This window comes from Lactuca saligna, chromosome 8, assembly GCF_052625555.1.
Source record: "Lactuca saligna cultivar CGN05327 chromosome 8, ASM5262555v1, whole genome shotgun sequence".
NCBI classification, from domain to species: Eukaryota; Viridiplantae; Streptophyta; class Magnoliopsida; order Asterales; family Asteraceae; genus Lactuca; species Lactuca saligna.
Window position 1 is genome coordinate 178,660,400 of NC_136424.1, and position 22,246 is coordinate 178,682,645.

Consider the following 22,246-nt stretch of genomic DNA (forward strand, 5'->3'; position numbering starts at 1 on the left):
CCAAGGTGCTAGTTACTTCTCTAAAATAGATCTAAGAACCGGTTATCATCAACTTCAAGTATGATAAGACGACATTCCAAAAACCGCCTTCCAAACTCGTCACGACCCTTTCAAATTTATTGTGATACCCTTCGGTCTAACGAATGCTCCCACGCTATTCATGGATCTTACGAACCAAGTTTTTCCCAACCATTCCTAATCAGCCTTTTAATTATTTTCATTGATAACATACTTATCTGCTCACGAAGCAAGAACAAAACACTATCAACACCTACGACTAGCCTTGAAAGCATCAAAGTCGGAGAATATCATGAAGAAAACGCTACGTAGATGGATAAAACTCTCAAAGTTGAAAGACGAAGCTTATAGGTAAGCGAGTTGAATTGGGTGTTATCTGGGTGATCGTCGATAGGTTAACCCAATCTGCCCATTTCCTGCTAATACGTAAATCAAACAAGAAGGAAGTTTAGCATGGATCTATATCCAAGAGATCATGAGACTCCATGAAATATCAGTATCTATTATCTCGGATCGAGATAATAGGACTACTTCAAGACTTTGACATTCATTTTAGAAGACTATGAGAACATAGCTAAGTACGAGCATTATTTACCACCCTCAAACCAATAGTCAAAGCAAACGAACCATTCAACCACTCAAATTCATGCTACAAATCTGGGTGTTTGAGTTCAGCAAGTCATGGGATACCCGGTTTCCCCTGATTGAATTCTCATACAATAACAACTATCGCACGAGCATCAAAGATTGCTTCTTTCGAAACTCTTTATAGTCATAAATGCTGATCACTTGCCAGTACTCTCATGAGACCAGAAACCAATTGCAAAACAACAAATAAGATAATTCAAATCAAAGCTTGACTTCAAGCATAGCGAGACCGACATAAGAGCTATGATGACAAGTGGCGTAAGCCATTAGGATGTCAAGTCGGGGATTGCGTGTTGTTAAAGGAATCTCCTTGGAAAGGAATGATTCGCTTTAGGGAACGAGAAAACTAAACCCATGATACATCGGACTGTTCGAGATTCTTTCTCGGATTGGTCAAAAGACTTATAGGCTGCAGCTACCAGTAGAGCTTAGCAACGTACACCTTGTGTTCAGCATCTCGAATCTGAAAAAGTGCCTATCAGGCAAAACTCTTATCATTCCTTTATAAGGGATCGAAATAAACAAGAATCTCCTATTCGTCAAAGAACCAGGCAATGTATTGGATAAGGATGTAAAGTGTACCAAAACAAAGCCGCATTCCGATTGTGAAGGATCAATGGTACGCAAAACGTAGATCGGAATTCACAAGTGAGCGTAAAGACTAGATTAAGCAGAAGTACCCTCACCTATTCTCTAATTCATGAACCTATCTCTCAAAAGAATTTTAGGACGAAATTCCCTCTAACGGGGGGATGACGTCACAACTAGCATTTTTGCTAGGAAATTCTACTCTCATGCAATCATTCACCTAGTGTAATAACTTGTACTCTAAGTGAATACTATACTCTATTCTCATTCAAATATATCTCATATGCTCAAATAAGGGTTGGAAACCCTAGGAATCCCGACTCAAGTTCTCTATGGACAAGAATTCTCTTATTGGGCCTAATGGACCAATAAGTATCCAAGTTAACTACTTTGGGCCTAAAACCCTAATTATGTTCTAATTGGACCCAGTTCATAAATCTATAACATTTTGGGCCATGATGGGCCATAAAGGATTTAATTAACCCTAATAAGCCATAAATGAATTCTTTTATGCCATTTTGGGCCGTGAATTTCCCTAAAGGCCCAATGGGCCGAAAAATGTTATTTGAGCCTCATAAATTCGAGTATGGGCCGAAGATGATTCCTTTCCTCTCTGCTTAGCCCAAATCGGCCCATGTTTAATAAAAAAAAAGAAGAAGAAAAGAAATAAGAATGGTGAAGGAAATAAAAACAAAATTGGAAATTATGGGAAATTTGTGAGGATGCCACCTTCTTATTGCATGGTGGGCATCCATGCAATGTCACCTCACTTCTCTCCCCTCCCTCTCGCTTCTTAATCTCGGCCTAAGGCCATTCTCCCTCACCAAAAATCATTCTAGTTTCCTTTCACTCTCAAAAACCTCAAGAACTCTTCCATTTTCTCCATAAACCCGTCAGTGGGTGTGTGTGCACAAGAAAGTTCATCAAACTCACATACTAGGTAAGCTACTTCCCCCTCAAGTTCGATAAATTCATCTATGATTGGATCCTCCTAGAAACATCACAAATATCTTGTTTATACTACTAAAAACATCATAGTTTTGAGGATCCTCTCAAGAAGCAAGCTAGGCCGAAATCTCTCACTTTCTTCATCCAAAAATCGAACCATCAACCCCAAGGTGAGTTCATACCCCTTGTTTTCTGTTTTTATATGATTTTTGGGGGAGAATACAAGTGTCTTTGTGTAGATCTATGTGTATATGCATGACTATGTGTGTTTTCCATGAATGATTTGGTGATTATGTGTTGATTTCTTCACTAATCTAAAAATATGTTAAGAAACTTGAAGTTTATCACTATGATCTTCGTATGAATCTTGAGAAAAGTATATTTTATCACAATTATTACATGTAAACATGTAGATCTGGGATTTCTATACTTGATATAGCAAAAATAAGTGTTGTGTTCAAAGATCTACAAACTAAACTCACAAAACAGCTCTTGACAGAAAACTTTTGGTCCAATCTCGGACTGTTTTGACCATCCAAATGGAAGTATTTTTCAAAACTGTTTTACAGAGATAAAGTTCAGGTTTATACCTTTAAAATGGCTACTCACACGTTTTCATACGATTTTTCTACAATTTTTGGTGAATTTTACGAAACTGCCTATCAGATTTGAAATAATTTCGGACCAACCTGTGAAGATGAGCAATTTCACACTTGTTAGAAGCCATTAAAAATTATGAGAAAATTTGTGAACAAAGTAGACAAAATTTATAAACTTTGAGAGTTTACGGATCCAAATTTCGACTTACGATAATTTTTCTACAACTTTTCAAACAACTAGGTCGGAAAAGCTAAAAACCAGAAAATGTGTGTTTTCACAAAAATCAAGCCAAGAATGTTAACTTTGACAAAAATAGGTTTTAACATGTTATTTTTACTACAAAATAGTCATCAAAACAATTTTTGAATAAAATGGAGACTAAAGTGTTATTTTTACAATAGTTGGGCCCTAAATCCTAAATTTTTGGCTTATTGGGCCAAGAACGTCATTTTTTTTTACAAAAAGTGGGTTTTTTATATCAACTTTGTATATAATCAAGCTAAAATAAACAAAACAATAACAAACGGGTTAAAAACGATATCCATATCCTTATTGGACCTGTAAATAATATGTAACATCCAGATTTTACCAGGTATCTTGTAAATTTAATTTTGTTGAATTGTGAGGGGGACTCGGCGAGTTGGAGCTCAGACTCGCCGAGTAGGGACGCGGAATTGGACAATGGATCGCGCCTGGACTCGGCGAGTCCAGGATATGGACTCGGCGAGTCTGCGCTGTGTAGAGAAACCCTAAAATCCCGGGCTTGAGGCCTATTTAAAGGGCCTTATGGCCGTCATCTGTGCTCACCCAACCCTTAGAGAGAGACCCTTGTGTTCTTGAGTGATTGTGGAGAGAGAGGAGCATTTCTTGACCTTGTGTGTGCCATTTAGCAAAGAAGAAGGAGATTCTAGGCAAGAGGAAGCAAAGGAGGCTGCTATTTCGTGGATTTGGAGCTTAGATCATCAATCTAGAGGTATGATTTCGGTCCATATTCTGTTTGGTGAAGCATTATGCGATTTAGGGCTTATTATGGTCATTTATGGGATGATTTGATGCCCAATGGTTCCCTCCTTGTGTTGGGGTTATGGATCTGGATCCATAGAGGTCCAGAGAGCCTCACTCATCAAGCTTTATGTATAACAATGGAGTCTAGGACCTTGTGTTGTGGTATTTGAGTCAAAAACATCATATATGGTCATATAGAGGTTGTATGTGCATCAAGATTGTAACTTTACGTGCTAAATGAGCTTGGAGGGACTGGATCTATGGATTAATGGACTGGATCTGACCTTATGAGCAAGATTGAGTCATTGCATGGCACGGGCTCGCCGAGTATGAAGAACAGACTCGGCAAGTAGCATGAATGTTGCCCGACCACACAGTGAGTGGTCTTGCCGAGTTGGGGAGGGTGGACTCAGTGAGTCAAGGGGGAGTCAGAATGGACCGGTGGACTGAGTCAAACTGGACTCGCCGAGTTGTTCTTGAGACTCGGCGAGTTGAGTCGTGGTGGCCCCACAACTCATGCCAGGTGGAACTCGTCGAGTTGAGTGAATGCTCGACGTGTCAAGGGAGGATTCCAGGGAAATTGGTGTATACGCTCAGACTCGCCGAGTCGCTATAGCGCACTCGCCGAGTCCGGTCAAAGTTGACCGTTGACCGTTGACCAGCGTTGACCTAAATTGACTTGTTATAGTGTGGTCAACCCTAGTTGGGAAAGTGTTAATTAGGGATGTATTGTGCTATAGGGGGACTACAGCTCGGCAGATCGAGTGATTAGCGATTTCAGGTTTACGATTTACCGAGACACACGAGGTGAGTCTTCTCACTATACTTTACCTTGAGTAGGTAACCGGAGTTATGTGATAGAGTATTTGTATGCTATGTATGTTATGTGTTGTACTGCATTATTTCTATGTGATTTATGTGGTGCATGTCTATCAGAGCTAGAACCTGAGGGTTCACAGAGTTTGGGTGCACGGACCCACAGAGTTATAGCCTAGAGTGGCTAATATGTGTTATATGTGGTATTTTGGGGAACTCACTAAGCCTTGTGCTTAAAGTGTTTGATGTTATTGTTTCAGGTACTAGTGACGACCGCGGGAAGGCGCCGGCTTGATCCGTACACACACACGTTCGGAGCTTGATATTATGATCTTGGGATTTTGTATTGTCTTGTTTGGATAATTAAAATGGTTGTTTTTATGAATATTGATGGAATTATGTTTTATAAAAATTGAAAATTTTGTTTTGAATTTACGGTGTTACATAATATACATGTTTAGTGGACCTTAGTGTCCTTTTACATGTATATTGGGTTTAGGATACACATCCATATTCCTTTAAGCCTGGAAATAATAGACACGTATAGTGGGCCTTAGTGGTCCACTTACATGTTTATTAGGCTCAGGAATGAGTTTTATATGTGTTCTTCTTTTATGCTATTTTACTAAATACTTGAGTCAAAACCAATGATAAACCAACAAACGGATTTAATTTGATCATTTTCTAGGTTATTGGGCCTTAGTGGCCCATTTCTATGTGTGATAGGTCTTGTATACTATTTGCATGTTTATTGGGCCTTATTGACCCATTAACATGTGCGACGGACCTTGGATATTATTTGTGTGCTATTTGGGCCTGTAAATACTTTATATGTGAAATGGGCCTTAGTTGTCCTTTCATATATATTTCGGGCCCATATTATATAATCTCATTCCATTTGGGTCATGAAATGATTTACATGTTTAGCGACGCCTTAGTGGTTCACTTACATGGATCATTGGTCCTAGAATGAGTTTATACATTTTTCTTCGCGTAAATTCGATTACGGATCTAGCGAGTTTTTATCGGTTGGCACTTATTAAGTGTACGATCGTAGCCTGTAGTTATAACCAGAGTCTCCTGGAGGGAGAATGGGGATTTGTGTATAGATCTATACGGGGTTGACACCCCACACCTCAGCTATTCGCTACAGTTAGACTTACTAAGTCTAGGGTGACGAAAACCTTATCCTATTTTCCGTCGGCGTCCAACGACGCCAAGACAGGTGAAATGTCATTATTTAGTATGGTTATGACTGCTCGCTTAAAGGAATTAACGTTATGAAGTTCACAGAAGACATCTTCATTTTTTTAGGCAACGTCGGGTTGTCTGGGAACATTCTCTTTACGTGCTCTTACATTCTCTGCATTCTCTTTACCTTTTTAGTCAAATAAACAATAACATACATGCATTAATAAAAGATCTAACACAAACACACTAAACAATTTTTCAGAAAATATCGGATTTTCTGGTGGTTTTCAAAGTTATACAAATCATTTTCACAAACATGCTTATGAACTCACCAACATTTTTATGTTGACCGTTTTCAAAATAACTTGTATTCTCAGGATACCGTTAGAGCATGATGAACGAAACAAAATAATGGATATTGTGTGATATTTTGTTTCATCATACTCTTACTATTTTGGAATGTAATATTCAAATACATTACTCGATGTAAACAATGAATGTTGTAATATTACATGTGTGATGATGATGATGTTATGTTTCAATTATATTCACTGTAATGATATTTCAAGATGAAGTCATGCGCAAGCCCCCAGTCGTTTCCACCGTCTGGTTCGGGGGTGTGACATATGCTAGTAATCATCATGTTAGTGGGAGAATGATAATTGTGATAAGTATTGCAAGTTAGCAATGTTAATTATAGAAAACAAAAGGTCTCAATTGGGAAAAAGTTGTTTTGCTATAATTAAGGGAGATGAAATTATACTTCATCTCAAATCTAAAAGCTTAGATTGAGGTTTTAATCGTATTTAGTCAAGGATATATATATATATATATATATATATATATATATATATATATATATATATATATATATATATATATATATATATATATATATATGAATTTCATGTTGGAATGGCTCAACATAAGGAAATTTTATATATGAGTCCATTATTTGCGTTCTAAAAATCGATTATGATTACGGCATCCCTTTTCATAATCTGAATTATTAGAACTTGGCAAATAAAAATGGAAATGTTATAGCAAAAGACTGGTTTAGTCTTTATGTGAGACATCATGAATCGTGTCCCATATGCTTTGGATATAGGATCGATTACATGTGCTATATTCATCATTTCTAAATTTTTCCAAATGCCTGAGGCATTAAGAAGGGAAAAGGTCTAGTATTGGATATGACTAAAAGGATTAAACAATTGTCCAGGACAATCTAAGGATTACCAAAGATTGGTGGCTCAAGGACAGTTGGAAGTATAATGATAATTCTAGAAGGACCATATTGATATAATCTGTAAAGAGGCAACTCTTGTTCAGAAGTGATAGTCAAAATGGAATATGGAAATGTTTCAAAGTTAGAAATTATTCAATCTGTGTAAGATTAGGAAACTTAATGCAAGAAGGATGTTTCCAAGGAGCCGATCTCCTTTGGAATGCTCAGTAATGGTTGTTGTCAAGTCTTTCTGACTTTGTGCATAATCATTACAAGAGGATCAATGTATATAAGTTTAGAATCTAACGGATTTCAATAAATGGCATGAATTTGGAATTCTTGCATTTGCAGTAAGGATTTGGGACTGTGAAAAGAGGATCATTGGAGTTATGTTCAATTGGTATAATTCACAAAGTAAAGATCATAGACAAACATAGTATGCATACTTGGTGTATGGCATGACTAGTGTTTAGAAAATATAGTGTACATGCTTGGAGCATGGGACAACTATTGTTTTAAATTCAAGAATAAAGTTGATAGCTGAAACAATATACAATGAATAATGTGTAATCATATGGTGATAAATTAAAGGTGTTTTATTTATGTTCCTAGGTTTTGATACCATATTGGATTAAAATATTATTGTGTTTCATTTTGCATGTTTGAACTTCCAGAAAAACTAGATCATTGTTCTGGATGACTAAGTTATTCAAACCATCCACAGTCGGTTATATGTTGGAAGTAGATATGAATTAAGACTGTCATGGGTTGACTTGTAGAGGTCTAAGATGTTTGATAAAAGAGCTACAACACTCATGAGTGCTCATAAGTTCTGAGTATTGGATTCAACCCACGTTCATTGGAATCACTTCATGGATTTTATCACAAGTATTCCACTGTTTACTCACGGAACAATTTTTTAAAAAAATATTCGATTTTATTTTAGCGTTACTTATGGATGATGGTAGGAAGCCGTCAATGATACCTTGATATGTTTTTATCTTCATAATGTTGTTCAAAAAACATTTATCAGTAAAAGTTTTTTTTTTTTAACAAACATTAATGCTTTTTTATTATGTCTATAATGCCGCGATGATACCTTGATATGTTTTTATCTTCATAATGCAGTTCAAAAAACATTTATCAGTAAATTTTTGTTTTTTTTAATTATGTTTTTATCTTCATAATGTTTTATTTTTTTTTATTTTTTTATTTTTTTTATTTTTATTTTTTTATTATTATTATGTTTATCCATGGGTATTAGTGTAATCCGTAGCAATTGCTTTTTTAATTATGGTTTTTATAGTTGTGGGAAACCCGTGGGTAATTACCCATGGATTTTATTCGTGGGTACTGATAAGGCTTTGTGCAGTAGTGGAATTTGAAGTCCATAAGAACAACAAGAGATTTATTTTAAATCACAGATTTCATGAACTTTTATTATTTCGTCGTGATTATCATATTATTCCATCTTATTATATTTACAACGAATAACTGAAAATAGGCAGTTATGCAGATTTATTTATATACTAATTGTACTCAAAATAATATCATTTTCTTAAGTTTTATATACGTTAATCGTATCCAAATTTACATACACCACATGCATCTTACTCAGCCTACGGTGTTTGTTTGCTAGAACAATGTTTAATATTCTTTCCATGCACAACTATTCTAGCTCAAAATATTGTTTAATATAAATTTCGTAAGAATTAAACATAATTACAGTTACCGATCCTAAAACCAATTTAAAACTATGTGAGTCGATTTTACGTGATCTTAAGAAGTTATTGGTTTTTGAGAACCATAATATTGAATATTTATTACAATTCCAACAAACCAACTTTTTTGCATGTGAGAATGTAATTAATAAAACTAAAATATTAGTTTTTTTGTACGGACTATTAATTAAAAAAAATCTAAATATGATAACTCTAAAACTCAATCACGATCATATGTTAAGTAACTATATCATGAACCGATGCATTGTAACATTTATAAAAGATTAATAGATAAGTCTTTACACATTTTATCAAACCACAAAATATTTCATAATATTGGGTCACTCTCAAAAGGATGTAAAATAATTTACACCACAAATGAGAAAAATTACAAGATTTCATTTGTACACATTCATCTAACCCAAAAATCTAAAAATAAATAAAAATATTAAATGGGTGTTTTTTGGGTTAGAGTTAGCAAAAAAAGATTAAAAAAAAAAAAAGAACAAAAATGAAGAAATATGGTTAAAAAAGGAAATCCTTTTTCTCAGAGTTCGAAATTTCAATCTCAGAGTCGTACTTCATTCATCGAAAGTTGTACGTTTCTCTGGATTCAAAAACTTTTTCTCTGGAAAACTCGAATCCTTAAAAAAGAAGCCAAGGGAAAATGCCGCTTCATCTTTAAACACCATCTTTCTTCAATCTCGCCGGAGCACGGCGGTTTATGATCGGAAACCGATCGCCGCGGAACCATAAAACCTCACCGGAGCATGGAGGTAAGAGATCGGAAAACCACTTCTTCGCAAGGGATCGTAAGGCCCATTTCGTGATGAAATCCGAACTCCTCCTCAGCGTAACGAAGAAGGCGTTGGAATTCAGGGTGTGTCAAGAAAGAGATCGGAACGATGTATCTTGTTCGATTAGCGCCGACGTAGACCGGAAAATGGCCTTTAGGGACGTCGAGAGGGAGGCCATCGACGTCGTATCCATGCTTCTTGCCTAAACTAGAACATCTTTTGAGGATTTGCTTTATGAGTGCTGCTTGAGGGAGTTTGTTTGATTTCTTGATCCCCATTTTTGGTGAAGAGAGGATTTGGAATGTGTTACACGGTGGTTGTGGTGATAGAAGCGGCGGCTGAGGTGGTGGTGAGGAGAAGATAAAAGGGATGTGAAGGGTATTTATAGAGAAAATATTGAACGCAAACTCTATATTCTGTCCGGTCTCATTAAAATTGTACTGTTTCTTAAGGTAATATTTTATTAGAAAATAAAGCAATGGAATATTTAATTATATCTATTGAGGTTGATTGAAGAGTGATAATAAATTAATAATGATGTGATCGTTATTTCGGTTTCCTTTATAAAATTATTTTTTGAATTTAATATATATATATATATATATATATATATATATATATATATATATATATATATATATATATATATATATATATATATATATATATATATATATATATATGAGATCGGTTAAAAATTCATAGTTATTCCGAGAACCCGAAAACTAAGAGTGGAGCGTTAAATCAAAACTAATTAATTAAGGGTATGATCGTAATCTTATCAATTTTATTTAATATTTAACTTTTTATGTTATTATAAATATTAATAGAAATGTCTAAAAAATTACATAATAATTAAATTTTCGGATTTTACTAAAAATAGTATTTTTCAGTTTTTTTTTTTCAAAAGTGCAAAATTTTTAATTTTTTTATAGAAAATATGAATTTTTGAAAAAAAACTGAAAAATATATTTAAAAAAACTGTAATTTTTTAAAGCATTTAAAAAACAATAAAATTAAAAAAACTGGAATATTTAAAAAGAATTTAAAGAAAAAAAATAGACATTTTTGGTACATTTATGCATATTTTTACAAATGTGTATATGCATATTTCATATACTATAATATTTGTAAGGAAATCATAAGAAAACTTATTTTATTTACTAATGTATAAACACAATACAATAAGTATTTTATTCAATATAATATAAAATATAAAAAACAAAAAAAAATGCAACAAAATTTCAAACCATTTTCATGTCTTCGTGTCAATATTTCCATATTTTCATCAATTTATCATTTTTCACATCTTCAATATTCACCATAATTTCTTCCAAATCTACAAGTAAATTAAAAAGAAATTGTTTGATGCAAAAACATTCACAAAAATACAAATGTGATTGACATGTGAATTACAGGTAATTCATATGTGAATTACATGTGATTTACATGTGAATCACATGTAATTCATATGTCAATTAAATATGAATCACATGTAATTCATATTTGAATTACATGTGAAGCACATGTAATTCATATATATAATTGCATGTGATTCATATGTGAATAACATGTGATTTAAATGTGAATCACATGTGATTCATATGTGAATTACATGTGATTCATATGTGAATTACATGTGAATCACATGTAATTTATATTTGAATTACATGTGTATCATATGTGATTTACATGTGAATCACAAGTGATTCATAAAGCTTAATATAGAAGCAATTAAAATAAACTATATGGTTAGAAAAAAATAAATAATTAACATGATTTACATGTGATTCGCATGTAAATCACAAATGATTCACATGTATCACAAGTGATTCACATGTAAATCTCTTTATTCATCATTATTTTTCTTTATAAACTTTTTGAAATTATATGAGAATTACCTGAAATCCAAGAAATCTACAATTATAGAAAGCTCTCACAACTACAGCTTGATAGGAACCTAAATGGAAAAATTTGAATGATATTTGTGACACATCAGACATACATTCAGATGGTGCTTTAAGACATATACTTTAGGTTGGTAAACCAGATTTTAAACATCCTGGATTGCATGGTCCTGTATCAAGAACATACATGATACGATGTTAGCATTCATGGTAACATTCTGTAAAAAGGAACAATGTTCATGCTTTCATGCAAGTCATGTCAAAACATGATATGAAATCTTAACTTTGAAAGCTTAAAACTAAATTTACCACAGCAAATCCATGTGAACCTGAGAATCATACTTGCTTTTATGGCGTTTCAACCGCTTTTTGGAAGACTAATACTGGATCTCTAGAGTTGTTTCTCATCAGGCTTACAAGTTACAACCAAAAGTTATATATAAACATCCTTTGAAACATTTCAACAAACACGTTGTGTGCTAAAAACAAACAAAAGATATTTTCCAATTGCCAAATCTCGTAACCTAGAACCCATTAGAATTGAAATTTCCATGGCTAAGCATAATACTACAACCCTGTTAGAGATATGATTTGATTCTTGTGAAGCGTGATTAAAACTATCATTCCAAAATTTGTGTATCTATTTACAGTTAACCCGGAGACCAAGTACTACTTCAAACTATACAGCAGAACTCTAATTTCAAAAAGACCTGGTTTCAATACCTCAAACCTAGGCTCTATTAATCTAGTAAGTGAACAACTGTAAATGAAAAATATCAAACAATGCGACTATATTATGGAGAAATCGAGTCTAAATCAGACTTGTATATATAAAAAAAGGAACTGTAAGATCTTCAGACGAGTAAGTACCTTAATTAAGATGATAGAATAGATAAATGAACTCTCTCTTCTTTTCACGGTTGCTATGTAACTCCTCTTCTTCTACTGTGTGTTTCGTAATATCGACGTTGTTATGAAGGTTAGGGGACTTTTCGCTACAGATGAGATGAATTTAGGAGATTTCGATTATCATGTAAGCTTTGATTTAACAGAAATAGAGAATTGATTTTGAATGGTAGTTCGATGATGATAGAGAAACAAGGGAGAACAGATGTGCAATACTGACGGACAAACCTATTCAAAATCTAAGCATCTTCAGTGGAGTTTTTTCTTTGAAGAATGTGAGATCAAGCAGTGTGGCGGTTGACAAAGGTAGAGGTGGCCGGTGAAGGGTGGAGGGAGGCGATCGATGACGGATGATGGAGGAGGTTGGAGCTAATTCGGCGGAGCTGACTCGTCGGAGGATGGATCGTAGGTTTGAGCGAGAGAGGAAAATGGGGAGGAGAGAGAGAGAGAGAGAGAGATGAAAATTTATTTTATTAGATATTAGATTTAAGAAATCATCTAATTATACTTTTATTCTTATAATACCCCTGACTGAATTAATTAAGATACCCCTCCTTCTTTTTTGTCTACTTATTTACAAAAACGTCACCTTACATCTCGACCTTTTTTTTTTATCCAACGTTCCACCTTTAGTTCACGGGTTCTCGAGAAACCTTGAGTTCTCAAATGATCATTCATCTATCTCTCATTGAAAGAAGTAATATATTTTTTTATTCTTCCACTTGATTTATTTTGTGGTTACTGGATTTTATGTTTTAATCGATTAAACTTTTGGACTTTGGAGAATATGAAGCCCCTTAGAATTGGGGGCCTTAAGCCCTAGCTTAGAAAAACTCTACATAGAGTCGGTCCTGATATATATATATATATATATATATATATATATATATATATATATATATATATATATATATATATATATATATATATATATATATAGTTGCAAATGAAAATTATGTAAAAGGAAGATAAATATGAAATTCTTGAGATTTTGGAAGTAAATCGAGTTGAATTTTAAGAATATTGAACAATTACAATGGATAAATGATACAAAACAATGTAATATATTAGGGTTAACATAGATAAACTTATATACTGCAGTAAGGTACTCACTTTTCATATATATATATATATATATATATATATATATATATATATATATATATATATATATATATATATATATATATATAAAAGCACACATTATAAAGGTAGAAAGTTCGTGAGATAGAGAGTCTGGTGACATATAGCCTTAAAAAAACACTAATAATATAATACTAATACTAATACATGAATAAAAGGTAAAAAGTTTCACTAACAATGGAAATTTATAGCATGTATTAATGCGTATAAGAGATGAACCCACGACAATTAATACCATAATGTGTGTTTGAAGAAAAAAAACGATAAATGAAATAATTCAAAAGGGAAGGTGTCATAAGTAAAACATGCATGAATGCACAAGTAAAATGAAATAAATTGCTAATTTACCTAACAGGAAAACAAAATTCTTAAAATAGATAAAAAGAAATATATTATTAACTTACATAAAAGAGATACACCATTTAAAATAAATATTATGTGTAAAGACAGTTGTTTTTTTTAAATACTACAGATAAGGGGAAAGAACCATGTGGGGTGAGTATAGGAGTGTAGCAAAGGACATGTCATATGTAGGTTTTGGTACATAGACAAAGTGGGGACGTACCCCATTGGGTTTTCTATTTTATGTTTCACATAAGTCCCTATATATATCTTTCAATCAATTTCATTTGTATTTTGTTACAATATAGTATCTTAAACTAGATATTGTTTAATGAGGGTTGCATTTTAGCCAAACAGAGCCGAATTTGCTTGGTTTATAACTTGACTTTTGAAAGAACAAATATATATAAAATATATATACGGTGTGGTTCAACTCATAGATTGTTCGACCTAAAAAGGTCAAAAGTTAAGGTTTCCATTATGGACGACTCAAAGCTTGACTCTCTTATATAAGTCGGTTATTATTGGCTAACTTGTCTATTTGTTAAGTTTAGTTAATAGATGCCAGGATTTTTCAAATTTAACGTAACAACTTTCACCTCCAATGTGAACAACCAACTACAAACGGAACAACGAAAAATTAATGATATTAAATACATCAAACAAAACGCCAAATAAAATCAAACCCATGAGAAACATGAAGATGTATCGTGGAGAACAAGAGATGCAAGAAATATTTATTAGTTAGAGAAATGGAATCGTGGTTATAGATGTACCAACGCACCTAAGAAAATATAATCATGCTAACTAGCACCTAAATTGATCACTCGAATTTCTATGCAAACTCTCAAATTTTTATCTCACCAAGTGCTCTAATGAATTGTTTCACTCTACACACACTAATATGGCACCCGTATTCATAAACAAAAGAAATATAATGGTAAAATGATGCAAAAAATAGGAGGAAATCAAGTTTGAACCAAATTCATAGAAAGCCATATTGAAAGAAAAGATTTATAAGAGGTTGGATTGGTCTGCTCTCGATCTTCAAGCAATCCTTCCAAGATGTTAAGGCTGTGATTTTGATGTAGCTTGACTAGATTGGTGAGTGGTGTCGACCAAATGATTGAATCGATCATTTAGAATGACCAAGTAGTTACATTACTTTAAAAAAAGGGTTTGATGACACAAACATAATATTTTTGACAAATTTATAAATAAAGATTTATTACAATAATGATCGTTTAAGTTGTTTATATAAACATGAAAAAAAAATCATAATATATTCTTATATTTTTTTGTGTCAAATATTATAAAACATTATTTAATACAATATCTTCACTTTCTTAGGAAAATATTTATGATATGTTTTTAATTTATTTAATTGAAAAAATTGAAGTTTATTTTCATCCATTTATGTATCAATTTATTTGATTTCTAATTATAATGTTTACATATAACTTTACGACCAAGATTGTTAGTTTTTATCAAATATATACGCTAATTTGTACCATTTTTATTTTCACTTTTTATACAATAATACATAAAAGTTGATATATATTTGTTAAATATTTATAACAAATTCATAAAAATATTAAAAAAAAAACACTTTGAATTTAAAAAAAATCAATTTATTTGGATTTTAGTTTATATTACTAGCCTGCAGATGTTCAAAAAACAAATAGTCTTCTTTTTTCAGATTGCAGACGTTTGATCCACCTTTTTTATTGTACAGGTCTACAGATGTGGTCCACAGATTGCATATATTTTGTCTCTAAACAAATAAACAACACATTTGTAAACATATATGTTGTGTTGTCATCAGTATGAAGTTTCATCAAATACATCATACTTTCTTCATGCAAAGTTCCAAGAAAAGACTCTCATAGTTGAATATGTTTTGTTCGTGTACTAAATGCCAAATTCCTCGGCTAGAGTAATGAAACTTTAGCTATCATAACTAAAATATAAAAGTTGCTTCCAAATCATATAAAAGTTGCTTAAGATATATAGCTTATTTAGCAACTTCTACAACTAAATTTATTTCATCATCGATACTGGATAAGGTGACGACAATCTGTAATCTAGCTATCCAACATATAGCAATACCTCTAATTATGAAAACATCGTTGGATGTGGATTTCCACCTACCTTGCGATGAACATAGTCTAACCTCTTTTATTGTACAGGTCTACAGATGTGGTCCGCAGATTGCATATATTTTGTCTCTAAACAAACAAACAACACATTGGTAAACATATATGTTGTGTTGTCATCAGTATGAATTTTCATCAAATACATCATACTTTCTTCATGCAAAATTCCAAGAATAGACTCTCATAGTTGAATATGTTTTGTTCGTGGACTAAATGCCAAATTCCCGGCTAGAGTAATGAAACTTTAGCTATCATAACTAACATAGAAAAGTTGCTTCAAAATCATATAAAAGTTGCTTAAGATATATAGCTTATTTAGCAACTTCTACAACTAAATTTATTTCATCATCGATATGGATAAGGTGACGACAATCTGTAATCTAGCTATCCAACATATAGCAATACCTCTAATTATGAAAACATCGTTGGATGTGGATTTCCACCTACCTTGCGATGAACATAGTCTAAGTTCCACGACCCTTTAAGATCACAATAGTATTCTACATTCTCAAATAAGACCATGATTTGAGCTACCATTCAAGTAGCACCAAATAAGCTTTACAACTACCCAATACGATTTTACCAACTTTGATATGTATCGGCTAACTACCCTAACCACATGCACCAAATTTGGTCTTGTAGACATGATCACGGACATCAAGCTTCCAATGATATTGGCTAATGGAATCTAATCCATGCCAAACTTGTACTTATCGACGAAAGGAAATATGATTTCGAGATCTTGATGTGTGTAGGAAGTTATGTGCTAATTATTTTAACTTTTCCATATTAAAACGAGATATAAGGCCTTTTTATGTTATCCTTTGGAGTTAACTTCCAAGTTTGTGACTTACGGTCATAAGTAATATCCACCCCAAAAATCCTTATAGCATGTTCCGAGTCTTTCAAGTAGAATTCAGGATTTAATAAGGTAACAATATATATCCTTACTTAACAGCTTAACTTCCACATAACACCAATTGTTCTTAGGTTTTCCAAATGTCTCACTCATATTATTTTTGCATAATGAATACTCAAACTTTGTGAGAAAATCACCAATAAAGAGACACAATACTAACCTCATCCATGTGATTAGGCCAACGATGGACCCTAAACATCATTGTAAACATAACCAAGTATCCCTAAAGTATTGGGTTGTGTTGTACCAAATGTAACCAAAGTCTTTTCTCCATATGCATAGTCTTTGTAGAAATTTGAGCTACCAATTTTTTTTTGGCTTAATACACTTATTCTTACATACAACATGAAAATTCTTTTATGGAATGTGTCATGATCTAAGATTCTAATTTTTGATGTATACATATTGTAACACCGAAAAGTTTCAAAACTAAAATTTCATTTAAATTTGCTTTGGTCTTAAAATACTTTTTGTAAAAATCTCATTTTTGTTTAAATTACAAAAACATAACTCCATAATCAAATAAATAGTAATCCAGGATCCTCTTAAAACATAACTCTTTCTCTGGTGTGTACAATCGAGCCGGTGCCGTCTCGTGATCCTGAGAAAACCTGAAACACAAAGCACAAAACACTGTAAGCACGAAGCTTAGTTAGTTCCTCAAAATAACACACATAACACATACTAGCCACTCGAGGCTATAACTCTGTGGGCCCTTGGGCACTAACTCTGTGGACCCTCTGGTTCTAGCTCTGTGAACCTTCTGGTTCTAACGTTGATATACTCTAATATACACATGGCATAAATCACATAGAAATAATGCAGTGCAACACATCACATAAATAGCATACAATAACTCTGTCACATAACTCTAATTACCACTCAAGGTAAAGTATAGTGAGAAGACTCACCTCAAACGAAGTTGGATGAACTCTCGTGCTTAACATCCCGACCTGGCCTCCTCCTATCATTCAATAACATCCCCAATCAATACTCTCTCATTGTCTTAGCTCTAAAGATTGGGTAGAAGACCATTTTACCCTTCCCTAAACTCTCTTAAGTCAGTCTTGACCAAAACCCTAAATTCAACAAAATTCAACGGTCAAACTTTGACTTGACTCGTCGAGTGCACATGGGCGACTCGGCGAGTCCACACGTGTCCACTGAATCCTCCTTCTAGCCTCTCTTGACACGTCGAGCCAACCCTAGCTCGACGAGTTACTCCTGGTATGGATCGCGGGGAAACCCCGACTCGACTCGTCGAGTCTCTACATGGACTCGGCGAGTTTCCTCCATGACTATGCTCATTCAAACTTCTGAGGCTGGATCCGCTTTACCAAATAGTAGATCTAACCTTCTAGCACTCAAAAGTTATGTAAAGGTTCAAACTTTACGTTCATGCAACCCACAATTAGCCATAGATGGAGAAATAACCCGTAAAATGATCACCTAAGCTCCAAACTCATAAAAGACTGCATAAAGCTGGGTAATACGGACTCTCTGGACCTCTCAAGGTCCAGATCTGAAGATATACTGACAAAGGGTACATCACATACTCTAGATCTCTTACCAAAAGAAGAGAAGAAACCCTAGATTCATGAAATCTATCACACAGACGAAGATGAACATGAATCCTTACCTCTTACAGCAGCTCTGAATGAAATGATGGAAGATTTGAGTCCCACAATACAGCCTAACATGGAATCCATCCTACCCCTTGCTAGAACACACCAAAATGTGATGAATTTGCCCTCCTGTTGCACCATAAGCTGTCTCTCCCTCTCTCTCTCTCTCTCTCTCTCTCTGTTGTCTAGGGTTCCTCACGGTGTAGTGGGTGAAAATGAAGGCCATAAGGACCTTTAAATAGGTCCCAAACCCGAGAAATTAGGGTTTCTCTACCCAGCACCTACTTGGCGAGTCCCTCCTCTGACTCGTCGAGTCAACTCATTAAATCTGCGTGAAAAACCCGTCTCGACTCGGCGAGTTGGATCCTAAACTCACCGAGTCTCTCCTTTAATCAAAAGATTAAACTACACAATAATAACCCTGAAAATCCGGATGTTACAATTCTCCCCCACTTGAATTAGATTTCTCCCTCGAAATCATCCCTTAACCACACATAGGTTTAATCATTAACCCGAAAGGCACTACCGAAATGATCTTCGTACCACACTGATATTTCCTCTATGGACATCCGAAACCACATAGAACCTCCAAAACCAGAGTTTAATCCAACTCTTTCGCCGCTAAAAAAATACCCCTTCCCAATAACCGGAAACTCTAGTTTCCTCACCAGCTCTCTGATTCCCATAAGACCACAACCAACAACCGGCTATCTCTCCTCCAAGCCGATCATGCTAAACATATGAATCACGCCCCACGAATAAAATGGTTCATACTCCACCGAGGCACATCTACTAGACTGCTATCAGAAACCCTCCGGACAAAGAATCCCCCAACACTCTGTCCTTAGACATAAAAGCATAACCATGCTCGCTCAGAAGCGTCCTCAAACATTCCATTCATAAACCTCAGCTCCAAATTCCATTTCCCTTTAACACCACACGAGGTCTGACCGTCTTCTATCCGCATAACTCTTCTGACGGCTCTGGGCCGTCAGCAACCTCTGCCTGACCTGCTGAATCTGTTCGTCGTCTGAAGCCCCATCTTCGTACAACCCATCACATGCTGCCCTACCTCTCCCCAGCAAATAGGAGTCCGAAACCTCCTCCCATACAACAGCTCAAAGGGTGGCACACCAATGCTCGAATGATGGCTGTTGATATAGGAAACTCAGCAAAGGGTAAGTACGTGTACTAACTCACTCCAAAATCCAATACACATGCCCAAAGCATGAGCTTGAGCGTCTAAATCGTCTGCTCGCTCTGCCCATCATTCTGTAGGTGGTAGGCGGTATTAAAATTGCAACCTTGTGCTCAACTCCTCATGGAATTCCTTCCAGAATCTGGAAATGAAACATACATCTTGATCTAAAACAATCAAGATGGTACTCCGCGCCGCGATACCACCTCCCTCAAGTACAACTCTGCCAGGCTCTCCGCAGAAGATCTCCCACTAACTTCCTCTTCGCATCAATTATCTCGGCTCATGTGACACACAAGTCACAAAATTCTCAAATGAAAACTACAATCCAACCGCAAATCGACTTAGCCCTGATAGAGACGGAGACCCCAGTCTCGCCCCTGGTCCAACTACCATGCTCCAAAACTCAATACTAGGGCTACTCAAGCCTAAAACTCTTATGCATCATACACTGATCGGAGAACACTCCACCATCACATCTCTTGCCGTCTAGTGAGTATTATGGCTCCCCGCAACATCACGATAGCCTCTGACTAGTGAGTACTACAACTCCTCGTAGCACCACAACACCAACTGACTAGTGAGTACTACGGCTCCCCGTAGTACCACGACTCCCTCTCTCTGACTTGTGAGTACTACGGCTCCCCGTAGCATCACAACACCCTCTGAATAGTGAATACTACGGCTCCTTGTAGCTTCACCCCATACTCTCATTCACATTACAACGCCACACTACGTCCACTAACTCATGCTCCGCAGACTATCATAGATAGCTACACACACACCTATCCCACATATGCATCACAAACTGTGGTGGCAATCTCTATAACAAAAATACCTACCTCTGCGGATATCTATTTTGTTAAATAATCCCTCTTGATGTCAATACCTGAAGGGCTTGTACTGGAACCGTAGATACATGATACCCCACTAGTCGTCTCAAACTCAAGATTCTAAATAACTCCGAAATAGGGACATTATACCCGGGTACCATGGAACACCATTTCAGAACATCACAATGTCCTGCCTCAACCACTGATCTCCTAGTCCCAGCATCATATAGATACAACAATACATTTCCTCTGAACCCCATAAATAATTCTTCATTTTTCCCAATGTGCAACTTCAGTGTATCTGAAACACTCAATTGGAATACAAAGAAAGCGCTAACGCTTCAGAACACGCTGATGATCTTCCGAAACCCTTTCCCATGCTGCTCAAAATCCAAGCAAGAGTACGCATACCGACCCGGGAGTTGGCTGCTCGACAATATTCTATCCACTCCAAAAGGGGCGTGTATAATCCATACTTCGACCCAGAAGTTCTCAACTGCCCATACCATCATTACGAGTCTTCCACTTGAAACGACCTTGACCATTACCAGATTCCTTACCATTGGCCACCTGTCGTGGAGACACCCATCCTTCCTCAGACACATACCACATGCATTATCTCGCTCTGCACCTTTCCTTGATCACCAATGACACTGGTCTCATGAATTCGAGCCGCATGTTTCTGTATCCAACCCCTAACCTCTCTTGCAACAATCTCTGGTTCCCTTAATAAAATACCCGATTCTCCCCCACTTAGGGTTTGAACCATCACCAATTGACGCATCAACACTCTCTACCCTACAGACGTTTCCTCCAGAAACATCGCAACTACGCTTGGAAGGTGTCACACAATGCCCAATGATCTCCCCACATAAAGATCAAGAAACCTCAAATACCCTAGATCTCCAAAGAAATCCTCAGGAACTTCTCATCACGAATGCCTCTAGGCATTCGAAGTCTCGTACCATCCCAATACTGAACATCCCAACTGTACAGTACTATCACTGACTCTTCGACTGAAACAATAAATCATCATACTCCCCATCCTCGACTTCTGACCCCCGTTTCAACACGTGGATCATCACGAGAATAGGGACTCCACTACCATACTCACTGCCCATCACAGACAGAAGAGCCACTACTCAGATATACTCGACTGGATTACCCACTGATACCGCTACCACACATCCTACTATACTCAATTAGAGTGTAGTGTGGTCCTTGACTATCTCAGTCCCCACTGACTACCTGCTCATGGTAGATCATTTCCTTGCGGCATACATGCTGCCTGATACTCTGGTGGAAAAATCATCGTCAATGTCAACCCGTAGGGTTTACTCCTAAACCCAAAATTGAAATCTCTCATCTCTCCTACATCCCACAGGAAACATAAATAACACCCATCAAGTCACAGAAGGTGACATCTCCTCCATCGGCTAATTGCTCACTCAGACCGTAATCCCCCATAAATGCCTGCTCTACTAATCATTGAGTCTTGCGACCACATCTGACATCTTACCAAGATATTCTGAAATGCTCTCGACCTCCCTTTCAAGGGATGCCTCTTCGGACTCAATCATGGCCCTCAGGCCTAAAACCCCATCGCACCCAAACTCCACCAATCAATCCTGATCGGACAACCAGAGAATCACAAGCA

At 35.5% G+C, this 22,246-nt stretch overlaps 1 protein-coding gene across 1 annotated transcript; it reads right to left on the reverse strand.

Annotated features, from left to right (window-relative positions):
* Nucleotides 1-9,069: 9,069 nt before the first annotated feature.
* LOC145013290 (protein SMALL AUXIN UP-REGULATED RNA 12-like) lies at nucleotides 9,070-9,929 on the reverse strand. Its single transcript, XM_078972094.1, has one exon. It carries the CDS (start codon nucleotides 9,836-9,838, stop codon nucleotides 9,524-9,526), a length of 315 nt encoding a protein of 104 aa, XP_078828220.1. The 5' UTR covers nucleotides 9,839-9,929; the 3' UTR covers nucleotides 9,070-9,523.
* Between the last annotated feature and the right edge of the window lie 12,317 nt (nucleotides 9,930-22,246).